Source organism: Barbatula barbatula (assembly GCF_947034865.1).
Source record: "Barbatula barbatula genome assembly, chromosome: 22".
NCBI lineage: Eukaryota > Metazoa > Chordata > Actinopteri > Cypriniformes > Nemacheilidae > Barbatula > Barbatula barbatula.
The window spans coordinates 9,875,801-9,897,307 of NC_136785.1; the positions used below are offsets into that span (position 1 = coordinate 9,875,801).

The window sequence follows — 21,507 nt, forward strand, 5'->3', positions numbered from 1 at the left end:
ATATTTATACCTGTCTAATTTGTGATCATATTTTGAAAAGCTATAGCCATATACCGAGATGGCAGTAATGTAGCACCGTCCAGTGTCAGCTTCTCATTACATGAATCTATTCTAAAGGCGACCCTGTAGAATTACGGCAGGGGGTAGAGAGAAGCTGCCTTTACTGAATGCAGTGCAAATACCTAATTGACTTTTCATTTGAGTGGCTTGAATATGAAGCCATTTGCCCAAATTTTCCTAGCGAGTGCACAGTCCAATTTGTGAGCCTTTTCAGAGAGGAGCTCAATGGAACTGTGATGTGTGAAAAGGTGACGTGTGAAAAGGTCACACCTCGCGCGTTAATGCAGCCACACACGGGACACGAGACAAGTGCGAGTGTTCCGTTTAGTTTAATGCTGTTGATCATTTTATTATTTTTTTGAAACATCTACGACGCTTCCTGTTTGCAGTGCGCGTTGCAGTTACGTGGTACCTGCATAATGTGGCGATGCCTCATGATACATCAGAGCCGCCGAAGCAGATAAGTGTCTTCCAGGGCTGCATTATTTCCAGAGATCTTGAAGAGGACTTCATCAGCACATTTATTATCCTGAAGGGCACAGAAGCCGATGTGCTTTCTGCACCAGCCCAGTAAATCCAATCTCTCCGCCAATGTGATTTTATACTGTTATCATTAGATACATTCTTACCTGATTAGTCACTGTCTGCTTTGGGCTGTACTGTCTCACTGCAAGAGGAATATGAACCATTTTGCAGGAGCCGTGATACCTGTGTCCAATCAATGACCTGTGCAGCTCCAGGACAAGGAAACGGGAAACGGTCATCAATTACTCACAATCACAAATGACCTTCTCCCATCCTTTATTGCTTCTATTTACCTTCTCACTGGAACCTTTGAGCCTATCGGTCCGTTCTGAATCCGTTCTCTCATTACAAGGTCAAACACAATTACCATCTCCTCTTTTTGATTGTGTTTGGATTATATTTGCATTGTTTGTAGGTAGTCAATTACATTGGCTGAATGTTTTGTACAACTTCTGATTAGTCAGAATATAAATCAGAGAAACACTTAAGCATACCTGCCACAAAATGAACCCTTGTTCTCTCGGATTGTGTCAGTATTAAAGAGAGAGAAAGGCATTTAGCTGCCAGGCAGATTTGTTTGTATGGCCGTCTCCTTAAAATGTACATGACTTACTACTCCAGTAATTCATGAGTCATTGCAAAAGGACTTAAAAGGACCGGCTTGTACTTGAACATTTAAAGGACTTGTAAAAACGTGTATGAGAGCAAAAGCATCATTGTGAAGATGATTTCGACATACTTATGTGCTGAATAACGAAAAGCTTTTAATGCACATAATAAGAATACAAGAAGCAAAAACACAATTCAAAGTATTTTTGTATATAGACTCTCAGCTTCGGGGAAAAACTGAGAAGTCAATTTCATTTCACTGTACATCTGATTTATTATACAAACTTTTTTAGTAGGTGAATCAGTCACCATCACTTTGACGTAACCATGGTAATCACAATTGTGCCCAAGGAGCTCGGTTGTCACCGCCCACTCCCATGAAGCACTGCATGAGATAATTAAGTCCAGGGGTTCAAATTTCATAGGCATGAGCCAGTTTTTGAATTGACTACCTGGAAAGCAAAGAGGATTTGGGTGGAGCTCTTCCATAGCTTGTAGGCTGAGCAAACTTCATCGAGATACATATCTCAAAATACTTTTATTAATGTCATTATACGTCTTATCTGTGTTTTCAATGGTTTGCTGGTCTTGGCTCATCCGTAGCTGGTTTTAGAAGGGTTCAGGCTTCATCTCAACTAAGCCAGCTGAGCAACACATAGACAACCAGCTAGTCCATAGCAACCTACTCTCAGTACATTCTTTTAACTGCCTTAACGTCAGATGCTCTGGCTCCTGCTAAACATTGAACTCGTTCTATATGTAGAACATAAACAGTGTTTGATTTTCAAATGAGTGATGAACAAATTGACAAGGGAACATATCGGCCTCAATTAATTTGAACCGATCTGTGATGGCAACATTTGGTAGGCACTGCGTGATTACTGCACATCTGCTGCAGACTGTAATAATTTATTCATTTTAGGTCACACTTAACACACACCCGCACATAGGCTGAGTCGGTTGTGATTTATTGGGGACCAGGGGGCGCTTGTGGGGAAAAGAGATGATTTTAGAAAGAGTAGCTCATTTGCATTCATTCCATCACAGTGAGACAAGCCACGTGAGAGTCAAATGACAGCACTATGAAGGCTGTCTGCTCACCTTTGGTCACCCACAGCAACGACAACCTTTTTTTATTGCAGTCACATACAGTAAAGTCACACAGTACGTGACACGTGGGATTTAAATGAGAAACCTCTCCGCAGGGAAGAATGTGGTGATTATGGTGGTCCTTTTGTTCAGGGTTTAGTATGTGCCATGGTCCATGAAAAGATTACTGCCACCTGTAGTTATTATTAAACCCTCATTAAAGGGAATAAATGAATCGTATGTTTGTGATATAAAAGGTACGATTGATAAATACACTTTTTTATTGTATTCTTTTGTACATCTGGAGTCATTGAAATGCTTATTTTTTCCTAAGAAAATAACACAAATATATATATATATATAATTCGAAGGCCATAAAATTTGGGTTCAGCCACTCCTTTGCAACATATGTACGGAAATAAATGAGGAAATATCGCCCCCGCGTGTATAATCGAAACAACTGCAGCGTAAAGCAGAATACAAGTCCCTTAAAATCACGTGAATGTTTTCTCAAGGCCACCTATAATATTGACGCGTCTGTATTTATTGACACTCGTATTTAATCGTCCTGAAATAAAATGACCTGTTTCCTGAACACCCGTCTTTTGTTTTAAAACATGCATCACAACTTGCAAAGCAACTCGGAAGCCATGCAGGGCTTCTGACGTCACTTCCTAGTGAGGACTGCGATTCGGGAGGACAGAGTATTACACTCAGATTACAGGTAATTCAAACATTTGGTTATATATATATTATATACGCGATTTATTTATATAAAGCATCATTTTGTGCCCTACATCTGGCCGTTTTGCCAATGCAGATTTTGATAGAGAAAAATAACAGAGCATTGTAGCATAGCAGGTTTGTGATCACAATCAGCATATAGCAAATTTACTTACATTTATCCATTAAGGTTTAACAGTAAGGAACATTATGAGCGAGACTAAAGTGATTTTAATATTTTTATATCAACATTGTTTTACCTTGATTTGGAAAATGATTATTTAAGCCAAAGGATAACGTGTACTTCAGTGTGGAGATACTGCGCATGTGCGGAAGTAATCATTTTCGTAGCTTCCCATTATAATTTTGTTATTCATAAAAAGTTTCGTTTCTGTTTGTTGAGCTGCATCATTTTCGTTCCCAGACATGAGGCTGTGTTTGGTGATAGCTGTCACACTAATGTCCATCCTCATGGCGGTCGTGCATGCGGGGGAAAAGAAAAAACTACAGATAGGAATCAAGAAACGAGTGGACAACTGTCCTATTAAGTCCCGAAAGGGAGACGTGCTGAACATGCACTACACTGTAAGTATCCGGTTGTTCTGATCCAAATATTAACCATTGTCAAACATATGGTCTTATCAACTTTCTGTTCCAACCTGAAGGGGAAACTGGAAGATGGAACAGAATTTGACAGCAGCATCCCGAGGAATCAGCCCTTCACCTTCACACTTGGCACCGGGCAGGTTATCAAGGGATGGGACCAGGGTTTGTTGGGGTAAGCGGTATCATATTTTTATATTATTTCGTACATTTCAGGCAGGTTTAAGGATTTAAGAAGAAGAAGAAACTAATTTGGGAGATGATGCAGTGTGTTCAAATTAAATCTGTGTTATCTCATTCCTACCCTACTCCCTCTTGTTCTCTGGTTCATAGACGGTTAATTATGAAAATACAAAAAACTCTTAAATAAAGAACATTTAACATGTTATGTTTTTATTTACAGAATGTGTGAGGGTGAGAAGAGGAAGCTGGTTATACCCTCTGAGCTTGGTGAGGATAAAGTGCCATTTATAAAAATCACATTCTATTGTAACGGGCTAGTTGCCCAAGATGGCGCCGGCAAGCTTTTGCGACGCCAGGGTCGGCTAAAAATCCAGTGTTATACGATAAAAGCTCATGGTGCCATCTTGTGCAACTAGCAAATAGAGTTCCACTATCGTTCCACTTTTGTCAAAATAGAAAAGTTTATTTAAAAGTTGACCTAATCTTCACCAAAGAACTGTTTATGAACTACAGGTTACGGTGACAGAGGAGCACCACCTAAAATTCCAGGTAAGATGTGATGTACAATTACAATTTTAACATTTGAAATCTTAAAGGAACAGTTCACCCAAAATTTTTAATTCTGTCTTCATTTACTCGGTTGTTCCAAATCCGTATACATTTTATTGTTCTTATGAACAGAGAAAGATATTCGAAAGAATTCTTATAACCAAACAGTTCCCACCATAGTGGGAAAAATAGCTTTATAAATGTCTTTGTTCTGTTGAACACAAAAGAAGATATTTGTAAGAATGTAGAAAAGTAAGCAGTTCTGGGGCACTTTTGACTACCATTGTAATTTTTCCAAACATGGTACACATACAGATTTGGAACAACTCAAGGGTGAGTAAATGATGAATTTGTACTTAATATTTTGCACAAAATGGAGATGTACTTTAACATGTTTTTTCACTAGGTGGAGCCACACTCATTTTTGAAGTTGAGCTGTTGAATATCGAGAGAAGATCTGACCTATAGTGAGCGATTTGAGGACATGTAAAGCACTTAAAATCAGTGTGTTTGCAATAAGATCAGAGCACTGCGGCTGCACTGTAACATGTCTATGATACATGCATATCAATTTGGGGTTTACAAGAAAATGTTCAGGTGGGCATCAGAGGCAAAATAGAAAATCAGAAACACTCTTCGTTTGTAAATTACAATGATTTCACTTTAAAGAAAAAAGCAACACACTGTTTTTTAGACATGTATGTAGCACCATTCTTTATTTGAGAGCCTTACTACACATTTTTGTTTGTGAGAGTGCACACGGTACAGTTTTGCCATTCCAACAAGTTCTGATCAGTAAGAGATGTATTTCTCAATCATGTTCACTTGAATTTAAATAAACTTTTTATTTACAAAAGATATTCTGCCTTTGACCTTGATTTAGCGCTTGCCGTTCTTAATTCATGTAACAAATTGGCAAATCCACTCAATTGGTATTGCTACTCTTCATAAAACTAGCTTTATTTTTGTTTCCTAAGTCAAATGATTCTTAAAAGCAGTAGTACTAACACAGATCTGTCATTATTTTTCCTAAAAATGGTAGATTAAAAATGGCTTACAAAACACACCGTTCACATTTTCTCCCCCCCTTCTTCCCAATTCCCATCAACAACATCTTACATACCCCCACATCTAAAACAAATGACTTCTTGCCTCAAAACTTTGAAATTTGCCCTCAACGAAAGACATCAGAAGTGAGAGACTGACATAAAAAGAAAAATCAGCTTTGCTCTAGTTTTCTACTTGACTACAGACACAAAAAGCCAAGTCAAGTGGCTCTGAAGGAAGTGTATAAGTGAACAGTGTAACCGTAACATCAACCATTTCCACAACATTCGAATCCTTTCCCTAAATCACCACAGAAGTTTTAAGCTAAAAGGACACTACCACACTCTCTACATGTAATATATGCTGAGACAGTACTAAGACAAAATTAAACAGTTGGGGTTTTCCACCTGCAGCTGACATTGGCTTAGCTGGACTCCTATAGATAAGCTCCGTTTGACAGACACTGGTATAGTGGTTGGGTCTGCATGCCTGCATTTCTCCTCTGGGTTTGGAGTGACAGGATTGTTTTGTGGTGGTGGGAGGGGAGCTGGTGTGACCTCATGGCGTCAGCTCACCTTTCTTCTGGGGAGTGCTGAGTTTCTGCATGCCTCCAACTTTCTCCAACAGCGCCGCCACAAAATCCTGCGGGTGGTCATTAATTCAGTAATTCCGATAGAATGAATTTGCTCATTTCTGTCCTCAGCATTATGAACTGAAGCATAATTACAATGTAATGAGTGAATCGACGTCTCCAACTGTAATGGAGCAAATTAGCACTGCTATTAATATTCAAAACGCACTTACATCATTAGGTTTGTAACAATCGACCAGCAGCATCTGAACAAAAAAATGAAAAGGGTATTAATGTCAATACCCTTCACTACACCACATCACACCCTAAAATAGGTTTTCTGAACTGTATGTAGCTAACAAAGCAGATGGCTGATGTAAAACGCCTCAAACATTTTGAAGAAATGCACAAAGCCTCATCTATTCTCAATAACAAATCTCCTGCAGAAAAAAATAGCTCGACAAATATAAAACCACCTGCATATCAAATGTCAGAGGCATGCCTTGTAAGGCAATGTGATGCAGAAACAGAAAAAGTCTAGTGGTAAAAAATTAATATTCTTAGGGGATTTAACAGGACTAAGTTAATGTATTAGAGTTATGATTAAACCTTCACTCGAATGGCTCTCTCGACATCGTTGGGCAGATCCAGCAGCTCATCCACATCTATTTCCAGCTCGGGGACCTCGTCCTCCTACAAAACACAGAACAACCGATGAGAGAGAGAAATAACAGGAGCTGTGAAAAATAGGCAAAGAATATAAATAATTCACAAGCTACAGACCAATGGTCAGCTAATATTTGTACATTTGACTAGAAATAAAGGAACATCTGCTTTTGTCTATGCCATCCTCTTAATAGAACAGGATGGGCTGATCCTCAGCATCCATGTGTGACTCAAGCTGTGTTTGCTTGTGACAATAACAGTCTCCATTCACTTCCTTCCAGCTCGCAAAGAGAACATTGTCATCTTTATATTCAAAGACTGTCTGATATATTTTCAGCTTGATGGGACGTAACACCTTCTGTCTCTACCACATTTTCTACCAAAGAGTTTATGTCTTGGCTTATTGTTGCAAGCTGACTATCACAGTTCTTTTTGTCAAAGACACATTCACTTGCTGTTTTGTCTGCAGGGCTATTAGGCTCCATCTGTGAGTTTATGGGGGAGAAAAATCGGCTGTGGGAGGAACTGTCACAAGTTTTTTTGTTCTACCGCAGTCACACAGAAAGCAGGTCTGTTATAAAACTCTTAACGTTGACCCATATTGTTGAGCAGCTCACCAAACTTTGATCATGTAGACATTTTCACTTTCCCTGGTGTATTGGTTACTCCGGTAATAACACGAAACTTAAAGGTGCTATGTGTAATGTTTTGGAGGATCTATTGACAGAAATGCATGTTTATAAAGACCTTGCTTGTTTGTATTTCCTTAGAATGAGCTATTTCTCTCTACATACACCGCGGGTCCCCTTACATGCAATTTGCCATGTTACCCTAAATGGACAAACTGCTCTACAGAGCGCGTTTCGTAACTACGTTATCTCCTCCCGCAAAGAAGCAAAAACATTACGACATCCTGGTTATTTTGTCAGCCACTGCAGTGATTGGAAGGCAGAGGGGGTTTGGGGTGAGCCGTTGGTTGCAGTTCGCAACCTTGCCGCTAGATGGCGCTAAATTTCATACCTTTAATCCACCGTAATATAAAATTTGCAGACTGTTGTATGGTTTTACCGTATTGGGACTGGAATATGCATAAATCTTTTTAACATGGCTGCCTGTCTACAATAGTCGATTGTGTTTGGTTAATTGCATCGTTCAGATATTTTTTAAATGGCTCCTGCTGAAACTATGTAATTGACTGTTGCCCCAGGCAACCAAATCCCCACATTTGTTCCTGCAGCTGTGGTGGTTGCATTTCATTATTTGATGAGCAGTGTATTGCTTCATGTTGGCCCTGAGCACCCTGTTGGGATTTATTTTGCAGTAACGATCAGCTGAATGCAAACAATCCTTACTAAGTAAAAATCACAAGAAACATACATTAGGAGCTTTGCTGAAAATATATTTAAAAGCTGCAAATTTTATCATAAAACAAAAGGAGCTGTTATGAGAGTGAATGTTTTCCTGTGCTGTCTTGAGTAAAGGCCAATGCTGAAAATCATTTAAATTGTGTTATGATGTTTGTCACAGTGCATTGTTATCCTTTAAGGCAGACAAGATTTGGCTTTAGTTTAGCTGAGGGCCACTGTGATTTAAGATCAACATCAACCTAATTGGTGAGCAAACATTGCAGTGACTAGCAATATAAAAAGCTCTGGTTCTCCTGTCCGACCACATTAATATACTATAAACCTGCGGGATTTGAATGACATTTTGCAGGTAAAACAGCGTGATTTTATTATAGTATGCTAGGACGTCTCCTTAAACTCTGAAATCATCTATTAATGGGAATTCAAGAGAAGTCAGTAAGCTATAAAACAAATCCAATAGAATCACGCTACTCTGTAGCATATCAATGAGACAAAGCACTGTGGATTCCCATATTTGAGCTCAAGATGAAGCCTACTGCCGGGGTGAAATGGGCATTCAGAAAAATAAAATAAAAAAAGTTACTCTTTACATAATCCATGTCAGATATATTAGCTCTTGAGGTTAAGTCAAGCTCAAAGTAAAGCATGCTTTACATGTCTTAACAGATGACATCATCACAATGGCCAGAGGGGTGATTCCAGATCCCAGAGGGATGCAGAAAGACAAAAAAACATTGACTTGATGTCATTTATTATACGTGCATTAGACATGTAGATCGTGTTTAGGAATATTTGTGTTGTTAATTTGTGGATATATGTTGCATGTCGGTGTCTTTGTTCATACAGTGTGCATGCACGAGCCACTGCATCCCTAAAAAGATCTGTGTGACACTAACATATAAATCAAGTCCACTCTTTGATCAAACAATACTGGTCGGTAGCAAAACGCATAATAGACGAATTCGGTGTTTAACAGTGTTTTACTTAATCCACCTGCTCAGCTTTGTTTTACGGCTTTGTCTGTACTTGTATCATGCCACGCCCTTCCATGTGTAAATGCATAACCATGGACCAACAACTATTAAAATCAAGAAAGAAGGAATTATTAAATGTCACGTGGCTGTGAACAACCATAGATTTAATATAGTATGGAAACTATAGACACGACAAAAGAGGAACACCGGTGCGCGAGCGGTGGAAAGAAAGACCTGTCATTCCTCGCAACAAAGGATGTGACACGATCAAAGCAATGACAATGTTATGTGTCCTACCTCGCAGTCATATAGATTCATTAACTGGCTAACTATCCATTCTTCCAGATTCAGCCTCCTCCTTAATTCTTTCCTGTCATATTTCACGGTCACTCGCCCTTGCTTCTGTGGAACTTCTTCGGTACCGGGAGGTGTTTGAAAGTAGACCCGGGGTTGAGTTGTCGTTTCCGGACTCGTTACCGCTGCCATTGTCCCTAATGAAAAAGCTGAGGTGGATTGAATGGCTTAATGAATGAGAGCATCAATGTAAAAGACAGAGCTGGCCACTAATGTTCCGCCATGTGCGCATCCATTGCATGCTGCAAAAAGTGCCGGCCCCTTTTCTTAAATCGAACAGACCTTTAGTTAGATAGCAAGTCCGCAGATCTGGATCAGACATACAATGACCTTAGAAAGCAAAAGAATTCATTAGACTCATTGTGTGGTTGTGGCTTTATCAAAGTCCATCTTCTCCAAATCTCCATCAATTCTCACAGGACAGCTTGTGGGCGCCTCCAAGTGTCCGCGCTGAAATACCCCCACGTACCCTTTCAACCTTTATACCAGCTGACCAATACACAGTTTGACAATGGATGCTGCATGATTTGGCGGTCATGTTTAATTGAATTAGAGACCAATGTTACGTTTAAAGAACATACAATATAGTGAAGTGTTATATGTTAAACCCTGCAGGCCACCCCCCTCTTTCCAGTTTGTGGACTATTCCATCCACATCAGATATCTTCTGCATGTTCTTTCTTCCCTTCTGCCAACTGTCCCTTTAACTCTCTCATCATTTGTCGTAAAATCAGGCATTATGTGATTTATTGAAGCCTAACGACTCATTACTCAAATGAGTTACCATCCTTTCTGCATTATGTAAAGTTGAATGGGTCAACAGAGATTGGACACTTCTCAGATGGGATCTATTAGATAATTATTTTATTTCATATTTGATATCCCTTTATTAACCTTTTAACCCTCACATTAAAAAGTATATAGTATTGTTATATATATATATATATATATATATATATATATATACACTCTCTCTCTCTCTCTCTCTCTCTCTCTCTCTCTCTCTCTCTCTCTCTCTCTCTATATATATATATATATATATACACTCTCTCTCTCTCTCTCTCTCTCTCTCTCTCTCTCTCTCTATATATATATATATATATATTATTGTAGTATATTACAGTTATCATACTAGGCATATATACAGGTGCTCAAGTTTGTTGGTACCCCTCCATAAAAAGCAAAGAAAGCACAATTTTCTCTGAAATAACCAGAAAATGACAAAAGTAATTGGTATCCACCATTGTTTATTCCATATCTAATAGAAATCAGACTTTGCTTTTGATTTATTTAACATAATATTGTAAATAATAAAACAAATGAAAATGTCACGGACAAATAATCACTGCAAGAAGACGTTTTCTGTAGCTCTCAATGAGACTTCGACACCTGTTAACAGGTAGTTTGGCCCACTATTCCCGAGCAAACTGCTCCAGCTTTCCATAGATATTTCATAGGATTCAGATCAGGACTCATAGAAGGCCACTTCAGAATAGTCCAATGTTTTGATCTTATCCATTCTTGGGTGATTTTAGCTGTGTGTTTCGGGTCAGTATCGTGTTGGAGGACCCATGACCTGCGACTGAGATAGAGCTATCTGACACTGTGCAGTATGTTTCGCTCCAGAATGCCTTGATAGTCTTCATTGTGCCCTGAATATTCAATGCACCCTGGGCCAGATGCAGCCAAGCATCCCTAAAACATAACCGAGCATCCTCCATGTTTTACTGTAGGTATGGCGTTCACTTCTTTGAAAGCTGGATTATTTTCTCCGTGAGACCTGATGTGACCTGCCAAAAAGCTCCAGTCTTGACTCATCTGTCCAAAGGACATTCTCCCAGAAGGATTGTAGCTTGTCAATATGAATTTTAGCAAATTCCAGTCTGGGTTTTTTATGTTTTTTTTTTCAAAAGTTTTGCAAAAGCGACGGTTGCTGCGATCAGAAACTGACGTACCTTCACCTTGTTCAGCTTGTTTCTGTTTGGCAGTTATCCTTGGTTCTTTTTTTACCATTCACACTAACCTTCTGTTCAATCTAGGGTTTTCCTCTTGCGGCCGTGCCCAGCGAGGTACAATTCAAGGGCCCGAGCATGAAGGAGCAAGCCAGCTGCTTGCACAGCAGTGCGGTGCCCCATTGATTCTTTGTTCATTATTATTATTCCGCCTCTTTGATCGCAAATCTGAGGGCCTAAACATTTCCAAAGTCACAATAATTTGCACACTCATCAGACCTGGCGAAAATTTACGTTTGATAGGGGTTTAAAAATTAGGCATGGCATAATGGCTCGATAGCGCCACCTAGAACTGCACAGACCACTACGCTTAACGTACATGCACCAAATTTGGTAGGCTCATGAAACACCCCAATTCATCAAAAAAGTATCTTGGAGTTAATCTCTCTCCAACAGGAAGTCTGTTATTTTTGATTTCTACCGCAATTTGGTAAATTGTTTCACTTTCCAGGCGTCGTACTTTAACAAAGTCCAACGAGAGTTTAATCCGATCAACAACATATTTAGTCATTGTCATCTTAAGGCCTTTGTGATGCTGAATTGCGAAGATCCTGACTTTTTGTGGGGGACCGGAAGGCCAAAGTTTATCGTTTCGCAATGAAACAGGAAGGTGTTGTAACTCAGGTATCAATGTCCAACAGGACACCTGCAGGCAACAGAAAGTGGCATGTTTTACACTGTTATTAACTGCTCATAGAGATTAAACAGATCAACATCATATTTGAACAGTATAGCCAGTATGATCTTCATACCTTTGTGATGATACATTGCAAGATCCTGACTTTTTCGTTGAGGGGCGTCTCGCTGGCTGCCTGAAAAGGTTGATGTTTCGCAATGAAACAGGAAGCTAACAAATTTTTGTAATGCTAAATGGTGGAGACCTTGACCTTGAACGTTCATATGCCGGTTTCACGTACAAATTTGTGCGTACGCATTCTTAGTGAATGAAACACATTGTCCAGTCTGCTCCAAACTTAACATGTTGATAAGAATCATTCCCTGAAAGACTTGTTAAATAGTTTTTAATATTAAACTACAGTATTGCGCTACAAACTGGCAGCAGGAAATCTGATTCATGCAAATAAATGACAGTCTTTCTGTAATTTAACTCCCTGTATGCACATTGTCCACAGGTCGCTGTTTCTGAGGCCGACAGGTGGAGGTGGCACCGGGTTGCGGTGGCACTTGTGTTATCTTTGACTAATATTTAAATTTGTTTGATGATCTGAAAAATTAAAGTGTGACAAACATGCAAAAACATACAAAATCAGGAAAGGGGCCAACACTTTTTTACGCCACAGTATTTGTAGAATATGCAACAATTCATCTCTTTCCACAGCTTCTTTGATTTATTATATCCCACACCAAAGAGGAGGAATGAAGCATTATTTCAATGAGCTGTAAGGGTACCAAAATATTTGAGCACGTCTGTATCCTATAGTAGCCTGTTCTATAGTAATAACTAAAACTGTTATAAATACTTTTTATTTTACTACAGGTGCAAAAACACTACTATCAAGACATTTTACTTCACTATTAAAGTAATGCTATGGTATACTATATTTTTTCAACTATATTTAACCTTAGTACCTTTTAGTAAAACCAAAGAAACGACAACATTTATCATTGTATAGAATCCATAGCTTAACCATGATATCTTCAGTTAAACTGTGGTAAAACAAATGGTAATTATCGATCTGAAAATATTACTGTTCTTTTACTATAATAAAACCCTGTACATTTTCCAAAGTTTACACAATTTATTTTACAGATATACTGTATACAGATATGCAATATATCCAGTATAGTGAATTTCTCTGGTGAAACTATTAAAATATTTATTTGTATTACTTGTCAAATATTCCAAGATTGCACACATGGGTCCCAAAACTCATCAGTGCAACACTAGAGGGCAGACTTGGATTGTTGGATCATTTCAGTAATGCGTTCTGAAGGAACCACATTGGCTTGCAAAAACCACAAAGTAACATAGATCATATGTTTTGTTATGAATTAGCTGTTAATTTTCTATATTTGCAAGTGGGACAGTTTATTGACTCGAGGGATGACACAAAAACAAATACGCCTTTAATGATTATATGTGAAAATATAAGGTGCAATAAAACATTGTGATAACGTGTTTGTCACTTGCAGATGGTATTAAAGCGTACAATAAATGCATGTTAACCACAGCAAGATCATTTTCTTTGCACGATGGCATACAAATGTAGGAGATAATATTTTATATTCCATTCATAATCATCACACTGGATCTAATTACAAGAAGATCAACCTCTCTGTGTTGACAGATTAAACAAACACAGTGGCAGTGAATCCTGCAATCTCTTACATACTCAGTATTCTGTGTGCTGTACAGCAGTTCCTGCTCTCTAATACGCTCTGTTAATCAGTTTTTACATTTCTTCTGATTTGCTGTTTGTGGTGCAGACCGGGTCTGAAATCCCAACCGAAGAGACCGTTATCTTTCTTTTTAATGCACCGTGTAATTGGTTCAGTGGCCCCTGCGTGCCACACGCCAACTCTGGATTATGAGCTCTGGGTCCTGTGGGCCCTCATACACCCTCTCCTCTTCACTCCACTGTCACAATAAAACCAGTCAAATGGCAAAACCCAACGTTTGTATGCATTGCCGTTTCCAAGCCATTTGAAATTTTAATAACACTTACATTTGAAATTTTAATAGTACTTAACAATTATGTTTGCAATCCACCGTTTGATTTGTATGAACACTGGCCACAAAGTAGAATAGACCCAACAAACAATCTGACTGTAACAAGAAATGTTGCGTAACCACTCACCATTGGCTCATCGGCTTCCAGGGCTGGATAACGTTCAAATGAAGCCTTCAGTTCCCTGCAAAAACCTTCTCTATATTTACCCCCAGCATGAGCAGTTGGGCGTAGGGGGGTTTGTGGGAAATCTTCCAGTGCAATGTGCCATTCAGGTTTAATCTAAGTTTCCTCTTTTAGGACCTGACAAACATAGAGAGCTTCAAAACTATTCTGTATAGGGTTCTCATGGACACTTGCAAGCCCTCGTACAATTGTATTTCATGCTTATACACGAAACATGAATATATTTCCAAAGAGACCAAGTGAGATGGCAGAACAGCAACTGTGAATATCCTAATATTAGATCGCAAGAGAAGCGTTAAACAAGACTACAGTGTTGAGTGAATCATCCTCACCCCGAGGTGACACTATGTGATGACTAATTGGCTATGGTAGCATTATATGAAACCAGCCCACCCTTATCTCTTTCTCCTCCATACCTTGCTTTTACACATCTTCTTAATTTCAACCATCTATACCCTATTTACATGACCTAGCAGATTGAGAGGGAGCATTGTAATTCGAAACTGTGAACAGAAGTAAGGGTGTTATGTTTTTATTATTAGAATGAATAGTATTTATATTACCTGCGAGGCACAGTGGAATATGATGTTAGGCTAAATAAGGGAAATTATTCATCTGATGGTTAGATGTCAAGGTCTCTGACCTTAAGCAAATGCTTAATTTGAACATGTTTTCAAATTCAAAGTAATGTCTGCCGTAAGCTCTCAATGAACAGCTGATTCAAAAGAGTAATAGAAATTGTAGCTCAGTCATTATCCAAAGCATTTTTTACTTACCTGTTGCATAGTTGGCAACACCTGTGCTAACAATGCCACCAAATGTGAAGTCCAACAGGCATCCTCTGAATGTGAGGCATGCCACATAATGGCAACAAAAATTGGTCAAAGTGGAAGTCATTTCAGAGTTCTAAAGTGCGATGTGTGCTGACCCCAGCTTGAGCGTCTCTCACAATGGCCGCTGTGATTGATGACACTAAATTGCCACTGTAATGTTTGTTAGCACAGCTGTGTCTTTTCTTATCTCCCCAGTGATCTAAAAATGGAGCTGTGGAGTGCTGAGAAAGTGCTGCTGACGACAGGTTTCTGATTCCTGATCAGTCATTAGATTCCTGCTAAATCATTAGAGTTCGTTAAGAAGACCTTAAGAAATAGGTGTTTAGAATAGACTCAACAGGTATAGTGTAACATTGAGATCTCATTTTCTGAAGTGGAGTATAAAAGCACATATCAATATAATAAAAATCCTCTTTAGCATGAAACTGTATATTTGAGGGTGACAATGATATCCGATTTTATTGTTATTGTGAGGATTTGAAATGGGATGCTGTGGGAATCAGATCTGAGATGGGCAGATAAAGAAGATAAAACTCCCACTTGACAGTCAAAGCATGCTAAAAGGTGCAAATGAGGTCTGAGGATCTTTGGTGTATTGTTCTGAGGAAAATGTGCTCCACTTCAAATGCATTATTGAGCACTGACCTTTGCATTTGCTGCTATTTCTGGTTTCCAATAAATATCAAGTATATGGTCATATAGTCATATACGTATGTCATTAACATCATAACAGTCGGTTGGTTAAAAACATTTGCAATTATTATATTTGCTGGTATAGATGCTTATCAAAATGTTTATTTAAAGCAAGTCAAACGCAATAATGAATGAGAGCATGCTGTGTTCATTTCAAATCTCGTATTCTTACTACAGTATTAAATGTAGGTGTTTAGTAGCTCATCCAAACAGTGTCTTTGTCCTCCTGTTCTCCCTGTGAGTTTTTGTTCTACTGTTGTTCTGTTCTTGTCATTTAAAATGTTCACTCCAGAGCATTTCCTCTCACGTCTTCCTTTTCCTATCTTTTCTCAAATGACTGTTTTGTAAAACTACACTCTTCATCGGCCTACAGGGGGATGGGACTAAGTCAGGAGCCATCTGTCAAACATTCTGGAGAATGCACAGGCTTGGGATATATAGAATCAACTGTCACCATTCAAGCATAGATTCTGTTTCATTAAAACAGGTCATATCATGGGAAATCATTTAACGTCATTATATACTGTAACTTTGAGAACTTGTTAAAACTTAGTTGGAAAAAAAACTTGTTCTGAAGAATGCGAACTTCTGCAACATTATGACACCAGATAATGAATTAATAAACACGATCATTCACATCCAGTCTAGATCCAGTGAAGGTTAGGTAGATAAGACAGATGCTATAGTTAAAAAATAAGACGAACTACATAAAATATTGTGAAGAAGTTTGCAAACCCTCTGAATCATTCAGATCTTTCAATAAGCAAGAGGCTGCAGTTTACTTTCAGTCATTTTTATGATGTATTTAAGCAAGGATTGTTTTGTCATTTCGTGTGAGTTTTCACAGACAGAATACTTCCACTTTATATATTAGCAAAATTAAAATGCATTAGTAAATTCAATATGAATACCAAAAGTCAATGAAGACTAGAACACTAGACAGAGAATTTTTTTGTCTTGCCATTTGCTTGAGAAAATACAAACCTTTTAAATCAAGAATACTGTAAGTCTGTTCTTAATATACAATTCCAACTTTAATGTACTTATTAATAAATGAAATAAAAACAATACGAACAGTACACTCCATGTTTTGGCAAAATGCTCCCCTTTACAATACAGATTTAATGAGTTCAAATAAAATCACACCCTTTCACACACACACGCGCGCGCGCACACACACACACACACACACACACACACACACACACACACACACACACACACACACACACACTTCTAAATATAACATTAAAAGAACATAAATGACTTTCTCTGGGTGTTCAGTGCTCTATGCAGCACATGTTTTTACCCAAAATATAAATCTTTCCCAGTACAGAACATATCGACAAGAAGACAATAACAGTGTCAAGTAACTATGTAAATAACACTTGGCTTTAAAAAAACAAGTACTTTTTTAAAACAGCAATTTTATCAAATAGCAATACATACAAAAAACCAAGCACAATTTCTTTCTTTTTAAATACCTCAATGTCGTGATAAAAGAGAAATCAAATATAAGAGGACAAACGCACGCACATAGAAAAGACATGCTTTAAGATTGTATCACGAGAGCACTTGTGACAGACCGAGACTCTCACATGACACACAAACACCCTGACGTTCAGGAATTAAACAAGCATGCTCTGATGCACTGTGAATATCTGATAAGAGCTTTTCTATTTTTAGTTAATATGAGGGAGTTCGGAGGAGTAACAAACCTTTACGCTGCTTTGTGCTTCCACCATGTTGACTATTACAAAAGATGTTGATTCCAAATAAAAAGTATTCCAGTGGTACATTGATGGAGAGAACACGGTACCTTTTATATTAGCTGTTTGTGTTGGACAAAATTGCTTGTGCTTACGATTTGCTTCACTATGCACCTATTTTAAAGGCACAGTTTACAAAAAATAAGAATTCTACCATTATTGACTTACACATGTGCTGTTTTTATTTGCTGTGGAACACAAAAGTAAAAATCATTACGCAGCTCTTTTCACACAACAATGGTTCGTAGTCGCAGTCCAAAAAGATGATTGAAGCAACATAAAAGTAGAGTCAAAATGATTTGTGGACTACACTTCGGAAGCCATACAATAGCTTTTTGCGAATAACGGATCGAAGCACCTCGTCGGAAGCTTATGTCTAGCCCACAACAGCGAAGTCAGAAAAAGTACAACATTTTAACTTTTACCGTCACTAAGGTGGTACCCTTAAGGTTTCCTTTTTGTACTTCTTTATGCATTGCACAAAACATAAACTATCTTGTATCTTTTTGGGTACATAATTGTACCATGAAGACCTATCGTGTACTTACATTTCTTTTGGAAAAAAACATTTAACTGTACCTTTAGATACAAAATAGGTCCAATAAGTCGAAAGGGGCATAAACCAATAAGTAAATCATGAATGCATCATCTTGTGCCTCACACAAACTTACTGTTTCCTCTGGCTTTAAAAGACCGTAGAAAATACATTTCATTCATTCTGACTACTTTTATATTTTTGCTCCTTTTCAGAGCTTGACAACCACTGATTGCTAAACAATCCAAACTTTAACCTCTGTGTAATGATTCCATAGAAAAACATATGGGTTCTGAATGACATGAAACCTTTTCATTTTGGAGTGAACTGTTCCTTTAAAAATGGAAGTGGATACAGTCACTGCGTGTTTTTACAGTTAGATAACACTATGCTTTAGGCCATAAGGCCACAAGGGATGGTCCTTCCCAGTCTCCATTAACTAGCAGATTTTTATAGTGGGTTGTACAAGTCTCATACAGTATTTTCCTTGATCTTTTATGGTTATCCACTTGCTTTTGAACATTAAATAGAGATTACCATAGCCCCCTCTGCTGTTGTTACATATTTGAAATACTCCATTAGTCTGATGCAACATTACCAAGTGCCATAATCCTTCTATATTTTACCTTAGGGAGATCAATCATAGCATCACAAAACAACATCAGCTCTTATTAATATTCCAATTCAAAACTCTTAAGGCAATTTAAATTTCAGCTACCTCTCTAATTAAACACTGTCCTTCTTTTAGGGCGCATCTTCAAGTTCAATAACCTGGTGTGATCAGTTACAAAGAGAAAGGAAAGTGACCTTATGAAGCAATTACAAACCGGCAGCCCCCCTTCCACACCGGGTGCAATGACACAAGACAACATAATGACAGAAAGAAAATGAAACAATGACTCTTTGAAACGTCGCCTAGCAACAAGAAGCACTAAAAATACATTGCTTTGTGCTTTTTTTGATCTAGTATCATTGAAAAGTCGGAATGTATAAATACACGCAGGCTGATAAAAATGTACATCTGGTCCACCCACTTTTACGTCACACTGGATCTGGTGATGTGATCTGGAGGAAGTGAGTGGAACACTTCTATAGATGGCTGACTGTGGATTTGTTGAAGCCATATATTTGATCATTGATTAAAATGTAGGGCTGTAAAACCCAGTCACTTTTGAACCACTGGACATATTTCCCTCTGCATCTAAAGTGGTGTCAATACACCAATTCGACCAGAGGTAATGGAACTTGGAGTTCCTCTTATCATTTTTAAGATGCTCTTTAAAAGTTTTAGATACATGTCAACCGGGACCCATGCGTGTAAACAACACCCACATTTCCCACAGCTACAACTGAGTGTTTCGTGTAGCGTGTCCCGGGATGGACCAAGCAGATGGCTGATAGCTGGGACACTCTTGTAAACAATTATTAAATATCTGCAAACTGAAACCCGTAACAACTGTATCCTTTTACAAAGAAGAGCGAAGGATAGAAAGAACTTGGACTAACTTAGCTAGTTGAACTCCTGGCTGACAAAAAATGGACAAAAGCTCATTAATTTGGTACCATATGGAGGAAACTGATTAGAAACGTACGCTGAACTGAGATCCAATCCATTGTACATTAGGCATGCGTGTAAATGCAAATTATTTAGCCGTGATCCTATCAGCAGAAATAATCCCCTCAATAAGTATTTACAGCTCTGGATTAATGCGATAAAGTTGAGGGCCTCACATTTCAAATGTAAATTGCAAAAACAAGACATTTACAAATCCCATCATAATTTCTTATGTTAGACATGTGAAAGCATGAGCTGTAAAACAGTGTAAACTCAGTGACATACTTAGTTTATGGCCTAATGACATTGTTGATATCAAGGCATCCTTGTTGCGTTTGCACACAACAACATGACTCAATGATGCCAAGCCTTAGATATTAGCATTTACATTTAAACAGTGCGGAACATGGCTTTGTACGACTGCACGTTTTAAGACTCTATCAGAGCAACGGCATGGGAAGTAATGTACCACACGGAAGCTGCAGTCAACTGTAGAAACAAGGATGAGGAAGAAGGTCCCAGAGACTCACAGGACTGGACAGAAAATGAATCTGAAACTCCTGACTATGGCAGTGGTGCACAGAGTTTACTGTGCTTAAGTACAGCAACCTTTCATTCATTAGAACTCAGGCGTTTGAATTAAACGCGATTGATCGATTAAAAAAGTATGTGTTTTTATAATATGTGTGTGTGGTGTTTAAGGTATGCATTAACACCTTAAACTTTAACATACTGTACATTGGACACACATTTTATATAAACACCAACTTATATTTTAGAATCGATAAATCACGATTATTCGATTGGTTAGGACACATTCATATGCACAAGACTTTGAACACTAAACACTTGACACTCATCTGTTAAATCTGTTGAATCGCTCTCTCATTCATGCCATCACCCACATACAGTCCATAATATTTCCCCATGTAATACATAGTTGATAGTAATAAATATAAATAAATATCACATGAATAAACACAGATACCTTGGTTGTTATGACACCGTCAACTTTAAACTACTTCTTTTGTTCACCATTCAACTTATATCACTAAGGTTGTGCCATGCAAATTATGCATCCCTGTCATTTACTTGAAGTAAAATATCATAAAAGTTTATCTAGCTGTTCTCCCTACAATATTTCTCTTCACAGATATTTGATTTCAGTAGTATGGTAAAAATATTTCTTAAAAGATCTACAAGAACACAAGCACTTCACATTAAAAAAAGATTAGAATTAAAGAGGGTGTGGTTTAGGATTTGTCGAGATCAGGATAACAGCTGGGACAGGGGAGTGGAATGTGAACCCCTTTTGTTGGGGTTCAGCCCTCCTTGGACAATTTAAGTTAAAATTACATCTGTGAAAAATGAATGCCATTAGAGATGGACAAAGATCTATAGGGAGCTGAAAGTAACAGAAGAGCTATGAGAATGTTCATGTCTCTGGGGAAGGTGGAGGTGTGCAGCATGCCCAAATATCTGCAATGGGAATGAGTCTATTGAAAGGGCCAGGCAAAAGGGATAGACGGGGGATTTCTGAGAGAATATAGAAGTGAGGCTAAAGGACCGTCCTTGAGAAAAAGAAACAGTACTGAAGCGGGAAAAATGCTGAAGGGGCTCTCTGGAGAGTTTTTTGGATAAGTGCTGCTGTGTCTCAATATCCAGGTGCTGACAGACACCATGTGAGAGAGAACATCTATAAAGAGAAGCTGTTTACCAAACCACAGATTCTCCATCATCCTCCACCGACGCCCGACTATTCCGTGTTGGTGACAGGATGCGAGTTCAGTTTGTACCACAACAATTATCAGTAAGAACAAATGTTAACACTTATTTTAGACTTCTCATAAACACAACGTTAGGATCAAGGATCAAGGGGTTATACAGCGAGAAGTACATTTCCCTTTCTCGTTG

The 21,507-nt window shown here is 38.3% G+C and overlaps 2 protein-coding genes across 3 annotated transcripts; one reads left to right on the forward strand and one right to left on the reverse strand.

Moving 5' to 3' along the window:
* The first annotated feature begins 2,718 nt into the window (after positions 1 to 2,718).
* Positions 2,719 to 5,199, forward strand: fkbp2 (FKBP prolyl isomerase 2). The gene is made up of 6 exons (XM_079486741.1): positions 2,719 to 3,007; positions 3,431 to 3,591; positions 3,672 to 3,784; positions 4,013 to 4,059; positions 4,306 to 4,341; positions 4,748 to 5,199. The coding sequence occupies exons 2-6, from the start codon at positions 3,433 to 3,435 to the stop codon at positions 4,807 to 4,809; spliced, it is 417 nt and encodes a 138-aa protein (XP_079342867.1). The 5' UTR covers positions 2,719 to 3,007; positions 3,431 to 3,432; the 3' UTR covers positions 4,810 to 5,199.
* Positions 5,034 to 10,041, reverse strand: ppp1r14ba (protein phosphatase 1, regulatory (inhibitor) subunit 14Ba). 2 transcript variants are annotated; one of them, XM_079486743.1, is made up of 5 exons: positions 9,902 to 10,041; positions 9,264 to 9,457; positions 6,569 to 6,652; positions 6,193 to 6,225; positions 5,034 to 6,030 (listed from the first exon to the last, which is right to left on the reverse strand). In XM_079486743.1, exons 2-5 carry the CDS (start codon positions 9,450 to 9,452, stop codon positions 5,947 to 5,949), a joined length of 390 nt encoding a protein of 129 aa, XP_079342869.1. In that variant the 5' UTR covers positions 9,453 to 9,457; positions 9,902 to 10,041; the 3' UTR covers positions 5,034 to 5,946. The 2 variants fall into 2 exon arrangements, with proteins under 2 accessions (XP_079342869.1, XP_079342868.1); XM_079486742.1 differs by lacking the exon at positions 9,902 to 10,041 and adding an exon at positions 9,603 to 9,772.
* Positions 10,042 to 21,507: the final 11,466 nt, after the last annotated feature.

Excerpts from the sequence above, each read along its gene's own strand:
- fkbp2 (XM_079486741.1), top strand. The coding sequence starts at position 3,433 with ATGAGGCTGTGTTTGGTGATAGCTGTCACACTAATGTCCATCCTCATG. Across the intron at positions 3,592-3,671 it reads TGCTGAACATGCACTACACT|GGGAAACTGGAAGATGGAAC; the intron begins GTAAGTATCCGG and ends TCCAACCTGAAG. Across the intron at positions 4,342-4,747 it reads AGCACCACCTAAAATTCCAG|GTGGAGCCACACTCATTTTT; the intron begins GTAAGATGTGAT and ends TTTTTTCACTAG.
- ppp1r14ba (XM_079486742.1), bottom strand. The coding sequence starts at position 9,642 with ATGTCTGATCCAGATCTGCGGACTTGCTATCTAACTAAAG. Across the intron at positions 6,226-6,568 it reads AGAGAGCCATTCGAGTGAAG|ATGCTGCTGGTCGATTGTTA; the intron begins GTTTAATCATAA and ends TTTTTTGTTCAG. Across the intron at positions 6,031-6,192 it reads ATTGTTACAAACCTAATGAT|GATTTTGTGGCGGCGCTGTT; the intron begins GTAAGTGCGTTT and ends GACCACCCGCAG.